The sequence below is a fragment of the Prosopis cineraria genome, unplaced genomic scaffold (assembly GCF_029017545.1).
Source record: "Prosopis cineraria cultivar Desert tree isolate PC_DT_omini unplaced genomic scaffold, ASM2901754v1 PC326, whole genome shotgun sequence".
NCBI classification, from domain to species: Eukaryota; Viridiplantae; Streptophyta; class Magnoliopsida; order Fabales; family Fabaceae; genus Prosopis; species Prosopis cineraria.
The window spans coordinates 7419-24731 of NW_026555653.1; the positions used below are offsets into that span (position 1 = coordinate 7419).

At 28.4% G+C, this 17313-nt stretch overlaps 1 protein-coding gene across 1 annotated transcript; it reads right to left on the reverse strand.

Moving 5' to 3' along the window:
* Positions 1–292: 292 nt before the first annotated feature.
* Positions 293–3667, reverse strand: LOC129296412 (uncharacterized). The gene is made up of 2 exons (XM_054935015.1): positions 3325–3667; positions 293–591 (listed from the first exon to the last, which is right to left on the reverse strand). Exons 1-2 carry the CDS (start codon positions 3635–3637, stop codon positions 410–412), a joined length of 495 nt encoding a protein of 164 aa, XP_054790990.1. The 5' UTR covers positions 3638–3667; the 3' UTR covers positions 293–409.
* Positions 3668–17313: the final 13646 nt, after the last annotated feature.

The following is a 17313-nucleotide window of genomic DNA, read 5'->3' on the forward strand; positions in this document are numbered from 1 at the left end:
TGAAGTTAAAGATGCTGAGGATATGCCAATGAACACATAACTCAACTGAAAAAGAGTTGTATTAACTTGACCAATTGTTTTGAGTTTTAGTCTCGGTATTTAGCTGTGTTGAATCATCAAGAGATCTTTGCCTTCAATGTGATCTTACCTTACTCGACCCATGAATAATGGGTAATTGTATTAGGGGGGGAAAAAAAGATGCTGAGGATATATCATATTATTATCATTAAATAGGAGTATTTAATACAAGTGCTCTTGTGTGCACATAAGTGGATTCTACAAACATGGCAATTTGGCGACAGGCATACATAAATTAAAACCAAAAGCAATATACAAATAAAGACGTACGGCAAATCATAAATAATATACCATCAACCATAAAATATTGATATCCTAAATAAACAATTTCCTAAGACGCAAGTTCGGATTGGACGATAAAACATGATTTCCATTTGGAATTCCAGCGACGATTTTGATTTTGGGTGTCATCTTTGATTGGACTTGTTCCTTTGACGTCGATGTTGGCCTCCTTCTTCCATAATACGAAGTTTCTTGCTCCACAACATCCAATGGCTTCCTTCGGACTCAGAGCTGCAAAACCACTTTCACCATCTATAATCCTTATGATTTCACAAGCATCATACATACATACATACATACATACATACATACATACATACATACATACATACATACATATATATATATATATATATATATCTTTCCGATCTAATTTATAAATCATGTCTAACATGTTTCAACATTTAAAAAAAAAATTAAAAGTCATTAACTTTGTGTAAAAAATTATTAACTTTATACACACACAATTTAATAACTTACTCCTCGTTCTTAATTCTCTTTTTGGGCCACAATACATGTCATTAGTAACTAATTCATGTTTTACAAAAAATGTTAGTTGAAATGTTATTTTTCCAAAAGTATCACATCTTTACATTGATACCCTTGAGTTTTCCTAATAACACATGGATAATTTTTAAATATGAAGCATTTAAAGATAAGGGAACGAAAAAAAAGAAGAGAGAATGACATTTACGGTGTGTTTAATTCAAGGAGAGAGGGGAAGGGAGGGTTTTAATACCACATTGTTTGGTTTTGTTGGAGGGGAGGGATTTTTAATGGTCCTTTGTTTGGTTTTGGAGGGAAGAAGAGTAATAACTAATTTATTATTATATCCTTATACATTAGTCTAAATTTTTTTAGTTTTTCCTTGTAGAAAATAATTTTATACCTCAATTTAAATTGCATATTTTCTTAAAAATTCACTCTCATCCTATCATATTCCCAATATGTGAATAAAAAGATTAAACAAATAATTGTAATGATAACAAGTTTTTATAAAATAAATAAGTTCCTTAAATATATAATAAAATATGATGAGTTGTAATTTTTTTAAATCCAATGAAGTTAGTCAAGGTCTGAGAGTGAGGCACAATCTGATATGAAGGAGAGTTTTTTTTTTTAACTATAGGTATATTTAGAATATTAAAAAATAAATAAAGGCAAAATAGTCAAAAAAAATTAACCTCCTTCCAAAAAACCCCAAAATGAGGGGAGGGGAGGAGTTATTTTAGCTCCCCTCTCCTCCAAAATTTCTTAACCAAACTCTCCTCCCCTTCCCTCCAAAATCCCGTAACCAAACACACCCTTGAGGCTCTCTCAAGGGAGTTTATCACAATAATGGCTCATTAGTTTTACATCGGATATTTTCTTGTGAAAGCGGGTATATGTTGTTAAAATTGAACCTTAACTTGATAAATTTTTAAGAAAACTCTAACAAAAAAATACAAGTTATAAAGTTTAGCTTTTAACAATAACATATACATGTTTTCACAAGAAAATATTCAATGCAAAAGTTGATGGGCCTTTATTGTGATAAATTTTCTTGAGAAAGCCTTAGATATTATTCTCCCAAAAAAGAAAGCAAGGGTATAAATGGTAAAAAAATATAAAATTTATCTAATGCCTTATGCTTTTGAACCAAAGGGTTCTCATAGAAAGTGACTTATATTGTGGCATGGAGGAAGTATAAGGTAAGCTTAACCAATTTCACGTTTATTAAAAAATACTCTCTCTGTTAAAAAATATAAGACATTTTTAATTGAATCTCACCCGCCAATAAAGTAGTCACATACTTTCAAACTAATCATAAGTTTTTATATTTATCCATATTAAATACCCTACAATAAATATAAAGTCATTATCAATATGGGTACTTTTAAAAAAAGATTATTGATTACACCTCAAAAGATTAAAAATGCCTTACATTCTTGAACATCCAAATCCTCAAAAATGCCTTATATTTTTTAACGGAGGGAGTAGTTGTTATATTTTTAAAATTATTAAAAAAATTCTCTATAATTAATAATTACATTAAATTGTTATTTAGGAATTCAAATCATAATAAAAAAACAAGGGATACAACTGAAAAAAAAATTAATTACTCTAAGTTTATCATATATTAAAGATAAAAAAAGTTTCAAAATTTACTTTATAATTATATTAAGAATTGTATGGAGCACTTTCTCTTACCCACGTTTAACTGAGGGTGAAAAAACTTGTTATAAAAAATCAATAACATACTTTATGATAAATTTTTTTATCCCGTCTTATAATGTTCATATAATTTTAGTTTAGTTATAACTCAATCACCAAACTTTAACTCAGTTATAATCCAATATATAAATTTTGGCTCAATACAACTTAGTATTTATAATTTTAACCATTTAAAATATCAATCCTCATAACTTTCAAAAAAATTATAAACATTAAACTAATATTTTTAAAATGTGGGGACTAATATTTTAAATTACTAAAATTTTTAATTTCTATAACTATTTTAAAGAACCAATATTATAATTTTATTAGGGGCCAATATTTTAAAATACTAAAAAGTAAAAAGTATAAGAATGGGTTGTACCAAGTTAAAGTTCAAAAACCAAACTAAAATTAAATTAAAATTATAAAAACTAAATTATAATGAATTAAAATTTAAAAACTAGTTATAACTAAACCAACCAAATCATTAATTTTCCGGATAAATAAGACAGCGAGGGAATATTAACAATAATCAATATCTGTGTCATATGCAGTTAGAAAAGCCGTACAGAAGAAAAAAAGCGCAACTTGTTTTAAGACTCCGTACAGGTGTACGGGTCTACTCTAACTTCAACAGCTTCTACATATATATTGGATCTATGGTGGATCATGTTGATAAATTCTGAGATAAAAATATCTGTCAAAAGAAAACAAGCAAAATCAAACCCCACAGAAAAAAAAAAAAAAAAGAAGAGAGTAATATAATACCGTGAAGTTGTGGAGGACAGTAGAGGAGAAAATTGCTGAGATCACATCCGAGAAGAGGAAGCCTTCCAAGACGAGCATAAGATTTGAGAGTGATGAGAATAACGTCGGAAACGACATCGTTTTCGTTCACTAGAAATCTCAGAGGTCCTGTTCTTCCCGCAACACTCACTGTGATCAGCAACCTCGTTAGCTTTCTAGTCTTTCTTTCTTCATCATCCTCTTTCTTCTTCTTCGTCGTCTTCTGCTGATCTGGTCTGTTCTTGGCCACCATTTTTTGTGCCATGGATCGAGGCCGAGGCAGCAATGGCACCATATATTCACTCGCTTTTTGTGGGATGGACTCAGAGAGAGGAAGCAGCGTGGAAAAGAGATATAATATGAGCATATAAATACAGAGAGATTATTGCATGGGAATGGAATGGTCATGTAAGATCATTAATTAATACTGTGACGACATGCATGGGGTGGATTTTGATTGATTGCTTTTCCTCAAGTGAAACCGTACCATACGAGCACTTTACCCCAATAACATATTTCTAACTAAATTATATTATTGACAAAAACATGTCACAAACTCTCTCTCTCTCTCTCTCTCTCTCTCTCTCTCTCTCTCTCTCTCTCACATCAAACACCTAGTATTAGTGAGATAAGATTTTTTATTGTATATGCCAAATGTAGTAGCTAAGAAGATTCAATATGTGCTAAGAATAATTTGGTTCAATGCCACATGCATTCAACTTTTAAAAACGGTGTTGTAGGTTCTATCTCCTATAGCTTCAAAATATGGGGTGAGATTAGGTTAGATAGGTGGGGGTGTGTGTGAGCCAATTAGGGCTATTGTGTGTTGAGTGAAAAATAAAGTCATTAAAAGTAATTTCATGTAAAATTTTATTTGATTAAAATAATGTAATATGACATTTTTATTAGATAAAGCATGGATAACATGATATATCATATTCATGCAAGAATTTATTGTTATGTGATCATAGTCCTTTTTGAATTAATAGTTGGAAAGCATGTATATAGGACAAACATCATGTCACTACATTGTCATGGATTCCTCAAATAAGGTGATTAGTTATTAAACAATGATGGTATATAATTGGTTTATTTATTCAATAAAAATCATACTTTTAATCTTTTTTATTTTATTACACTTGAATTTATGGATTCCTCAAACAAGATTAAATATTAAATAACGCTGACATATAAATGGGTTATTTCTTCAATAAAAACCATAAATCTTCATAATTTCGTTAAATTTAAATTTAGTCTTCATAACTACAAATTATAATTCAAAAATGTTACTTTGGCGATAAACTAGAAGTCCTGTGCCAAATATTGTAAAGACTGAGACTCAAACTTGTAACCAATTTCTTAATAAACAAATACTATTCCTACTATCGACAACCTAAGTTGGTTAATTCAAAAATATTTTGTTAGTGTTAATTATTCATACTTAGATCACCACACATGATACAGAATTAAATTTTTTTAATAAAATATGAAAAAAAAAGAATATTGGATTGGATTTTATTTTTTAAATCATAAAAACGTGATTATAGATTTTTATACTGTAAAGAATAAATTCCAAATTTAATATAATTATATAGTTTAATTAAAAGTATGGTTTTCATTAAAAATAAATAAAATATATATTATTAGCATCATCTAATACTTGTTTATCGAATCAATGATCTAGAGCATATTCTCAAGTGAATCCATATGAAATATGATGGACTGCGCACTTCTAGTAAGTTGCTTGTTTTGTAGTAAGGCACTAATCTCTTTAACACTAAAAAGCCCGTTAAAGTGCTTGAGATGGTGGAAAAGTGGAAGCGGGACATGACAGTTTCCAAATCAAATCGTATATTTATCTAAACATCTATATCTACATATAATTAATATAAAAATGTATTATCAAAATTAATCACATTATATTTATAAACAATAAATAATTGTCTCATTTTAAATTTTGCGATTTTAATGCATGCATCAGCGGACAATGCATTTAATTATGAGAGATTCACATACATGTTGCTCTATGTGTTCATATATATTAAAATGATTTGGTGATCATTGAGAGATCAGATAAGTGATATATGTACTTTTGGATATGTTATTAAACCTTCAGGTGATGATCAGTTTAGTTTTATAATTAAGTTGCATGAACTCATATTGGCTATTGCTCATAAGTTTTATAATTAAAGGAGAAGTTTGTGGGAGATAAAGTATCTTATTGATTGGTTAAACAATAATTTTAAATGATGGGCTATAATATATAAAACTTTACTGAATTTTGAGTCAGTAGTGTAGAACCCATTTACTTTTAAAATTTAAAATTAACTTTCCTAACTTTTTTTTGTTTTTACCACAAACTCCCTTACTGTTATTTTTTAATTGTCTTACTAACAGGATTTGTCATGTCATATTAAAAAAAACCCATATAATAGTTTATCTGGTGTTCAATGTAAATTAATGATAGTGCTTTATAGAAATTTTATCCTTATTTTTTTATTATTATTAGCTTACATCAGGTACCATATAATCTGTTATATATATATATATATATATATTTTAATATGACATGTCAACTTCTATTATTAAGATAACGAAAAAAATAATAGTAGAGAAGTTTGTAGTGAAAAATAAAAGATTAGCAGATTAATTTTAAATTTTTAAAAGTGAAAAGAGTTTTGTACAACTGTTAACGTTAAGGGATTTTGTATATTTAATCTAAATAATATATAATAGTTTTAATTTTACTATAGGAAAATTACACTCTTAATATTTACAGTTCGATTAAAATTGTAAATAGTTATATATATATATAGTTCAAAAGTTTATAACCAAGTCATCATGAATTAAAAATATTTTTCGGTGGCATCATAAATATCGCTGGCCAACACTAAAGATTGCAATTTTCCCCCCAGAATAAAGAGGACAAGTGACAGATTAACTAAAAGTATTTTAAGGTAAAATAATTATGTATTGTCATGGTACTTTAAAATTTAAATATATTTAATATCCCTAAAAAACACTAAAATATAGATAATTAAATGAGATTAAATTGAAAATATAATGATAGAAACTAAATTATAGTTTATTAACTCATGAAGACCAAATTAAAAATAAATTTAATTTACAAGAACTAAAAGTACGATTTTCCATCAATTTTAAATACTAAGGTAACGGTTCTATTTGAATTAACACTAAATGAATATATAGTGAATATTTAAAAATAGGGGAAATTAATATTTTCATCACATACTGTTACCCTCTAGAAACTATGAAATCTCTAATTTTCCATAATCAATTTCTGTTTATTATTAGGAGAAATTTCTTCTCATCGATGGCAAAGTCATCAAGATTTAATTATAAGAAGGGTTGAGATTGAAAAGCTTATATGGTTGGTAATTCGCATAAATTTTGGGAGATAAAACGTACAATACCTATGCATTAATACTAAGAGAAAGTTTAAATCTTAAGGCCACGGTTCATGCCACTCCTCCCCCAGTCAACAGCTGACCTGGCTTTCCGGAAACAACAATACATTATTTTCATTCCATCTTCTTTGGGATTTTTTTTTAATCTCCTGAGGTGGAATGTTGTGTGTTGTTGATTGATGATTCACATATTTTATAAACTTTGATCTCTCTTATTTTGATTCTTTAGTACCTGTTTTGATATATTTTATAATAATTGGGTCATATTTGTGATTACAGGGCAAATGAATATTTTTAAATTTTTTTTGGCATTTATTACAATTTTTTTCAAATTTTATTGTATATTTTTAATTCCCTCCAATATATTTTCTATTGATTTATAATAATTTTCGTTATCATTAATGGGTTTCAAGATATATATTATTAAATAAAAATAGGCTTAACAATCTCAACTCATTGTTGTTTGTAGAAACAAAGTTGTTTTTAATTTTATTTTGAGATGTTTCAAAGTACATGAAAAAATGCGTTTTTTCAGAAGAGGAAACCTTTGTTGGCCAGCAAAAGAATTAAGAGTGATTTGAATGACATTGACCTCCCGGCACTTTTGATAGGTATTCAATGTGAATGAGAACCTCGTTGTCACTGTATATCTTTAATTTAAAACCTTAAAATATTGAGTTTATGAATTTTTTTCACTTACATACCTCTTTTTTAACCCAACTTCATTTGATGCAAAACTTTTTCACATACTGAGTCAACTCAGCTCAACTCACACTTGACTTTCTAATATTTTTTCAGCAAATTTAACCCCAAAAAAAGAATTTCTATCAACTCATTATAATTTTTGTTTTAATTAAAGCATTGCATTCTCTTCATATTCATATATTGGATGTGACTATAAGATGGTATACTATTTTTTAAAACATTAAATTAAAAGGCTTTGAATTGATAGACTTCAGTCTACACAAAAATAAAATGTTGTTGGTGGCCATATCAATAAGGGATCAGAGCTAAGCAAAAAGAGCACAAATAGGTAAATACACATACTATTAAACAGAAATAAACATACACTAATCCATAAATAAATCTACAATAATTTCAAGATCAAGAATTTAGCTACACATTGAGAGTTCAGCAAAGGAAATCAACACAACAAACCGAATAAATAATAGCCCAAGTGCAAAGGAAGCAAATTAAAGGGTCTCAACAAAAACAAAAAAGAATTCATAAAATCTCCATCTCAAGGCAAGCCTAGATCCCCATGCTCCAAAATCTCCCTTAAGCAACCCTAAGAATTTTCAAAGTGTCAAAATGACGACTGATTTTGAAGGTAGCTCCATATGTCCTCAAAATCCTAAATTTTCCTTTGGTTAAGTAAAATTACACGTCTTGCTGGTTGTTAATGGCAAAAATCACAACCTTAAATCTCTCTAGAATTGCGCCACTTTAGAAGCCAAAGTCACAAATTTAAGTGATTCTATCCACCTTCTTATTTTTGCCAAAACTATCTTCTTCATATATTTCTCTTGATCTTTCTTCTTTCTAAGCAGAGCTTTCAAAGCTTCCCCGAATGTTTGGAATAATAACTTAATTCCTTAACCAACTTGATGACCCTACAACAAGATAACAAAAATTAAACCTAAAATACTCAAAACCAAAAACTAAATATGTGCAAAGTAAGTAATGGTGCGCAATCTAAAACAAGAATGCACATTTTTTTTAACTCTTGAATATTTAAAATATATACAAGTATGCCAATTAATTGTATAAAAAAATTCTAAAAAAATGTGTTCAAAATGACGTAAAATCCTAGATGTTAACAATATTGTATTCCAGTCAAAAAAATTGTATCAATCCAAATATGAGATACTCCCTCCTTGCTTTTTAGGAGTTTATTTTATCGTTAAATATAAAGAGTCTTATAATATTTTTGAGTAATTAAACAATTTTGACCTTATCTTGAAAAAATAGAAGAGATATTAATTGTGTACTTTGACCACCACCACCATAATATTAATTAATTAACATTGTTAGGGGAAAAATTGAAAAATTATTGTGATTTAATGTGATTTTCATTAAATAACAAATTTTTATTGTTATCCAAGATTTAATTAAAAACACTTTATATTTAGAGACGGAGGGAGTTCATGCTCAATTTCTAATTATGATTTGAAAATAGAGTAAGGTATTGGTGAGGAAGCAGGCCAAACAAATATTGGCATTGAAAGACAAACTAATTAAATGATAAAAATGAACTATATATGAATGAATAAATAAATACAAGCCAAGAAAACTACTTTTTGTTTTTTTACAAACTTTCTCAAGCTAACAATTTCGATATTTCCAATAAAAATACTTTTGATTTAAGGTATTAATGGATTCCAACTAAGTTTCTTCAAAATTAATTAATATGAGAAATGTAGATATACAAAACAAATTTAAGTACATACTCTTGGGTTGAATTTTTTTTTATTTATGATCAAAGGAAAAAATGAGTTATCTATTGAGTCTCTCAATTTCTATCAATCATAAATAGTGGTACTTATTTTTTAAATTCAATGTATTGCACTGCACGATGAAATACATATCTAATCTATCAGAGATCTCAAAACGGTTCTTGCAGTGGATGTGCAACTTTTGATTTTGCGATAAAACATAGACTTCAACTTGGAGTTCCAGTGACAAGTTTGCTTGTTATTAGTCTCATCTTGGATTTGAAGTGCTGTTTTTTCTTTCACAGAAACATCTGAAACATCCTTCTTCCACAATATAAAGTCTCTCACCCCACAACTTCCTATTGTTTCTGTGGGACTCCGAACTGAAAAAAACATTATAACTATTTATGCTTAAATTAAAATTAAATCCCAAAAAGAGTACAATGCAATATGATACATTAAGTACTATATATAATTTTTAAAATGTTAAAAATAAGTACATGAGGCTAAAAACACTTTCAATTTAAAATAAAATAAATTTAGTTATAAAATAAATATATTTAAAGCGCACACAAGCATAAAGTTTTATTGGTGTCTTTGTTATTATGACTAAGACTATTTATTTTATTGACTCTACTACTCTCACACACACAGGTGTTTCCAAAGAAAAAAAAAATAGGTCATCAAGTTTATCTTAATTATCAACTTCATCTCTCAAATTTAATTTTTATGAATGTAACCTCTTACGTTTTCTTAAATTATTTTGAGAAAAATTAGCAACATGCATCAATATTACATTGTATGATTATATATAATAGGCTTATTATCATATTCATGGCTGCAATGGCGAGTTCGGAAGTGGGACATGGGTGTCTTGGCAAATACATTAAAACATAGATTATAAAACTTAAAAAATAAGAACAAGTAATAATAATAATACCATCGAAAGTGACATTTGAAGAATAAAGAAGGAAATGGTTGGCGTCAGAACCCAAAAGGGGAAGCCTTCCTAAGCGAGCATAAGACTTAAGAGTAGCGTGAATAACATCAGAAACGACATCATCTTCATTCACCACTAACCTCAAAGGTCCTGCACTTCCCACAATGTTGATTGTGATCAACATTCTTCTTCTATTATCAACCTTCTTCATCTTCTGCTTCGCTCTGTTCATTCTTTTTTGGTTTCTTGGGATATATCAAGTCAACTTTGATTTGAAACATACGAAACTGAAGATCAGAATGAAAGGAAGATCAAGACCTGGGCAGCAACGTACCAATCCCTTTTATGGGACGCAAATAAGGGAGATGATGACGCCAGCCCAAACATAAATCCTCCAAGAAAATCATCAAACAGATCGATAACCTGCGCATATGAAATATGAAGATGCTGTTTGTTTCATATCGTCATTCATGTATGTGTGTGTGTGTGTGTATATCTAGAGAGAGAGAGAGAGAGGAGGTGATTGCATGAAAAAAGAATTAACGTGGTCTCCCATATCTAGTTATTGTTGTCTTACACATAATAAGTAGGATACGGATCACATGCTGTGAGAATGGTGCAGTGGCAGGAAAGTGGGCTAATCATCATCATGCATTTTATCTTATGGCCAGAAAGAGGGAAGTGTAAAAAAAGACTTTTCACATATAAAGCATTCAGTCACATTATTTTTGCTTTGATTTATAAAAATAAATTTTTTTAATATATTTGCTCATTGATTTGGACAATCTATATTTAATTTGGATAGTCAAAATTTAGTATTAAAATTTTAATAATTTTTTAAATTGATTATCTAAATTTACTTTCAATGATTTAGATTTAAAATTTTTAAAAAATATTGTTTTGGAAAGTGTCAGTTAGGATATCATTATTATTTTTAATATTGTATTTATCAAAATAAAAATAATAAAAAAATTAATATTCAATTTAAATTGTTCAAATTACATTTGAATAGTCAATTTATAAAAAGTTAAAAAATTAATATTAAATTTTACAATCCAAATAAAATCTATGCTATCCAGATTAGTAATTAATAAAAAAAAATTTATATTTTATATAATTTTTATGAATTATAAAATTTCTTTTAATAACTAAATTATAAATTTTTTTAATAAACTTAATTGTGTGCTTTGCAAATGAGAAGACTTTTTTTGTACATCTCTCTATTCTTAGCCATTAGATAAAAATGCATGATAAGGATTACTCTACTTCCCAATTACTATATCATTATAAGTATGCATGAGATTTTGCATGTGTTTAAGAAAATAAGCGTCACCTAAACCTACTTTTTTGATACGTGATCGTAGGGGCTAAAGAGGATGAAGAAAATGGATATCATAAATTGTCACCAAATAAAGCATAATACAATGGTCAATTATTTTTAACGAGTTAGGCATACATCGCATCGCTGTTTTCTCATTTTTGTCTCAAATTTAATTAGGACGTAGAAGTGGACCCGACATATGATTATGGGTGAATACGGCGGAATTTCTCTGATCACTGTTAAGTATTAATTGCTTTCACATGACTAAAAATAATATTTTCATGGAGATGATGCCCGATGGTTGCTTCAATTCGTAAAAATTAATACCACTTATATTCTATAAAGTCATAGATATTTTCAAATTAATGAAAAAAAAAGATGGAAATTATAGTGAGAATATATAGCAAAGAAAGAATAAAGAATGACAATAAAATCTTAAAATAGAGAATTAATGACAACTAAGTTTTCAATGAAGTTTTCTTTAAAAAAATTACAAATATTGATTTAAATAACTACAAAGAAGAATTGTAATTATAGACTGAGAATTATATTTAAAATTTAAATTTCTTAATTGTAATTGGAACATCTACAGCTGTATATGGCCAAGGTCACGCCGAGAATTACCCATGGTTGGTGCCTGGCTCGATGTTTAATGTTCAAGTCAGGTTTGACATGATTGACTTGAAAATATTTTTATAAGTATTTTTTTAAAATATATAAATTTTTTTAAAAATATTATTATTATTATTATCATTTGAAATATATTCTTCATAAAAATAATATTAAAATTAAAAATTAAAAGTAATTTTTTAAATGTTCAAATAACAACAACTATCAATTATTTTTACATACTAATAAGTTAAAAATAAATTTTAAATTTTGAAAGAAAATTTTGCCCAAAAATTTTGAAAGAGATTTTAAAAATTGTAATGATAAAAAATATTTAAAAGATCATAAAAAAATATAATTTATCATAATTTTTAACAAATAATAATATTATAAGATAAATATTATTCAAAAAAATATAAAAAAAATTAGCACGTACTTGGGCCAAGCCGAGCAGGGTTTGGCACCTTCTCAGTGCCTAGCTCAAAGCCTTGCCTAATGTGCTTGAATGCCTTAAGTAGGACCAGGTTAATAAGGTATTTAGAGTGTACAATCTTAAGAATTCTTAAATTTAAAAATGTTTGAATTTGATTTACAATTGATCTTTTAAAAAATTTTAATTGAGAATTTAACTATTATTAATTTTTTTTATTTTAGGATTTTAATGTCATTCTTGCAGGAAAGAATGATGATTGAAATGGGTAAATATGTAATCTAACTAATATATATTGGGCCCAAAACTGAAGTGGGCCTAGGTCCAAAAGGGGAAAGAAGGAAAACATGTCAAACAACGGTTTTTGATGGGATAAAAAGATTTGTAACGATTAGTAAAAGAAAAATATATTATTATCAAAAAAATAAAAAGAAGAATAAGAATATATTATTGATGAGAAAAGGGTTTTTAAATAAAATAATAATATGCTGGTAAATAATAATAATAAAACTGTAAGAAGAAAATAATAAAGGTAGAGCTATCTCTAATTAAGTTCAGCTATGCAATGCTGAAATATTACTTAATTAGATAACTTTATAAGTTCTATGATTTATCACATATTTTATATATTAAAATACTTAATTTTTGATATCAAATTGTGCATATTAAGATTTTAAATCTCAATTTTAAGTTGTCTTTTTTCTATTAACTCTATAAACCCTAATAATGTTATTTGATGATTGTTTTAATACTTTCATACTCTAATTGAGATCTTGGGCTTAAATTCTATTTTCTTTTCTTTTTAATGTTTTTTTAAAATTTATTTAATTTTGTTTCTTTTATTTTCAAATTTTTGAAAAAGAAAATTTAGAACTAAAAAGTAAAGATTAAAGCAAACTTCATTGAAAAATTTAAGAGCAAGAGAGGGTTTATTTGACATTTTAATTTCAAATTTAAGGGGTTGTGAAGTGGCGCCTATATTCAGAATTTATTAAAGGAATTAAATAAATAATTAGCAAGAGAACAATGAAGCAATGGTATCATCTTAAGTCAATGAAGAAGCATTATATGCGTGAATGCAATAAGATCCAAGAGGAAGTATTAGATGACATCATCATGAGGCTTGAGTGAAGCATAACATGCGTGACTTAGAGTTCACGTGGCAGCTGGAGAGGAGCTCAATTGAAGTCACATTGTCCCTGCTTATTCACATTTCCCTTGCCATTTAATTATTACAAATCGCTTTTCTCCAGAAATAAATGATTTAATTACAAATTATATTTAACACCACAAGGCTGTGTGTTTCTTCCCCATCCAATCCGAACATGTTGCACCTGAATTTTGATTTTTATAGCAACTTTCTTGGGGTATTTTATCTCCATTCATCCTAGAATTTTACTTTATGTGCTACATCTGTGCCAGTGCATTCTTTTATTTCTCCTAAGTTTAGGCCTAAAATGATACGTTTATATGATACTATGAACCACAGCATGTTAAGAATGACGATATCCCCTGCTACTGTGGTACTGCCTGATGGAGTGATTGCCTCAGTTTCTATAGAGACACATTTAGAGATCATTGATGACCTTCAAGAGATATATCGAGATATCTGTTTCCCTTAAGCATCGTTTTCCTGCCAATTACATGCAATGAATTTACAGGTCAAATAAACCTTTTGTGCCATCATTATTGTTCAACATTTCCCTTGCCATTCTTCAGCTCACATTCGGCGCCAATATTAATCAATTTTTCAGAATTATTTTGATCATTTTAATTCGTTCAAGCTGAAAATTAGTCATTTCAGATTTAGATTTGCATTGGTATTATCACCTTTCATATTGTTTTTATCACCTTCACATTTTGCACATATACTTGATCCTTCATTTTTTATTTCAGCTTCATTCTTCACCTTTACTTTCAGATTTTTTTTTTAAAATTTTTCTCTCTTCTTCATTCATTTTTGTCAAGCATTATTCATCCCTTTTTCATTTCATTTCTTCATCTTCCATCATCAACAATTCGTCCAAATCATCATTCCTTCTCTATTTAGATTTTTGTCCACTTTCTTCTCCATTTTAGCTTGCATTTTCATCCATCTCTTGTTCATAAATTTATTTAAATGTTCTTGAATATATCCATATGTTCTTGATATTCTTGTTCAAATTTTCTTTATGTCTTAAGCTAGATCCATATAGGTTTATGTGAATTTGGTTTGAGAGGTTTTTCTATCACTTAATTTGGTCTAAATTTAGTAGCTATGAATAAGGTTGAATCACATTAGTAATTTCAATTCACTTGACTTAAATTCTTTAGTGATCATTGGATTCAATGATTCACAACATTTTAAAAGTTTTAGAGTATTCTTCATTAAACTAATTGTTATTACATGTGTGATTGTGAATATGGAATTCAAGAATTATCACAAAGGATTCTAACTTAAGCTCATCATCTCATTCATTCATTTCATCACATTAAAATCAAAAATTTCAAACATCTAATTCTTACATTTTAAACTTCGTTGAACCATTCTCTCATTCTTTTAATTTGTCGACAATTGGCTTGAGAATTTGTATGCATTGCTCTCTCGGGAGATGACTTAGAATGCTCTCAACTACATTCTAATTTTCATTAATGGCTTTAAGCGACTAAGGGTTTTCATCATTCTAACAAAGAAAAAGATAAATTTATAGGAAAATAATACTCCCTCCATCTCAAATTATAATACACTTTTAGGAAAGATTCAGCGTTTTAAAATATAAGATACTTTGATAAAAATAAAGTTTCATCAATGATACTTTTTAATACTACACTTTTCATGCATTATTTCTCTTCAATATTCTTTCATTAATAGAGTATTAAATGAAAGATATTTTTAAAAGTTTATATTTTTTTCTTGAAAAAGTAAAATTGTTAGGTGTATTTAATGAAATTTATTGATATGTAAGATTTTATTTAAAAATATCTCATAATTTGAGAACAGAAGGGGTAAAAGTAAAAACGAATAAAAAACAATACTGTAATGACCAATAAAATTTCAAATAAAAAATAATTTTTTACTTGAAATATAATGCTATAAAAATATATAACTAATAATGAATGAATGAATTAATGGGTCTTTTAAATATTTGTGGTATTATATCAAATGAATTCAATTGAGAATTATCAAAAGGAAAAGCAATAGTAAAATCTTCTGAATTATATAAATGACAATCTGGTCTTTTGAAATGCCATAGTTTCACTAAAGTTTTTAGAAATTCTTATATTAATAAATTTTAAATTAAAAAAATTATTTTACCCTTATTAATAAATTGTGATTTTTTATTTAATTTTTATTTTTTAAATTAAAGTTATTATTCTTTAAACTATAGGATATTTTAACGAGAGCATCTTGTTGGAACCCCTTTGCGACTGGTTATGATCGGGAGTGCCATCTACATGGTATTTCTTTTTGAAGACCCGTCTACAACCAACAATCTTCTGGTTGGGTCTCCGAGGAACAAGTTCCAACGTACCATTTCAAATCAGAGCATCAAACATACTGCATAGCAGCATACCAGTCTGGTCACTTTAATGCATCAGCAACATTCGTTGGTTCTGCAGGGTCACGCGAGATGGCACAAATAAAAAGGATGCTTGGGCTTAAAAATACAACTTTTAGATCGAGTCACCATGTGGTGACTATGGGTTGAGAACGATCACAAGATGGTGAAGAAGTAGTCTCAAGAAGCATGGGAGAAGGACTCAACAAAGAAGGCACCGTGATAGAGGAATTAGATGCATCATCAAATTGAATTACAAATAAATCGTTAGAAGTAGGCTCGGTAGTGTCAATTGGCCCAAGACTATCACAAACTCGAGAGTCAGAATTTGTGGATTAAGGAGTGCTACACCTTGCTATGGACAGATCAGTAGGAAACATTGCAGGACTAAAGGTCAGAATCTCAGTGGGCTGAGCTTGATGTAAAAAGCCAAATTTGAAAGGAAAATCATGTTCATTGAAAACTACATGCCGTGAGATGAAGATTCTTTCATTTGCAGAGAGGTATTTGAAAGCCTTTGTGTAATCAACTGTATCCAAGAAAGACACATCTAGTAGTATGAAAATGAAGTTTGTGTTTATTAAATGGCTCTAGGCATGAATAGCACTCACATCCAAAGACCTTGAGGCTATGATAGGACGGGTTTTTGCGAAAAAGAGCCTGAAATGGTGATTGGGCTGCAAGAACAGGAGCATGAGGGCCGTAGTTTTACGTTCAAACATGGTTTATGCCATATTTTTGAACTGAACAAAGGCCATCTTCACATCACTTTTATGCTTCAGTGGATAAATCTGGGTAAATATACTAAAATCATCAATAAAATGAACATAATAGCGAGAACCGTTTGTAGAGAGATGGTCCCCATACATTAGAATGAACAAGATCAAGTAGATTCAATGCATGAGATTCAGATTTATTGAATGGAAAATTTTTCATTTTTCCAAATTTCAAGCCTCACCCAAAAAAAAAAAAAAAAACTCTATTGCCGCTAGAAATGTGAAGATTACAACCATGCAAAACCTTAGCCAAAACACCAAAACATGGATGTCCTAGATGCCTGTGCCATATTTTAAGTACATCACTTGAGATTGACGCATGTTGAACAATAAAAGAATAAGTATGACTACTATTATTCTAAAAGCTACTACTGTTATTTGGAGGCATCATTTTTGTTGCCATTGTGCGAATTAACTTATAGAGTTCTCCTCCTCCTTCAGGTGTTGCTCGAAGTAATATTATTGTCCTCTCTTCCTTCACAAAATAAAGAGT

Coding starts and splice junctions, on each gene's coding strand:
- LOC129296412 (XM_054935015.1), bottom strand. CDS start 3,637: ATGGTGCCATTGCTGCCTCGGCCTCGATCCATGGCACAAAAAATGGTG. Junction 592..3,324: donor CTGTCCTCCACAACTTCACG/GTATTATATTAC, acceptor GTGGTTTTGCAG/CTCTGAGTCCGAAGGAAGCC.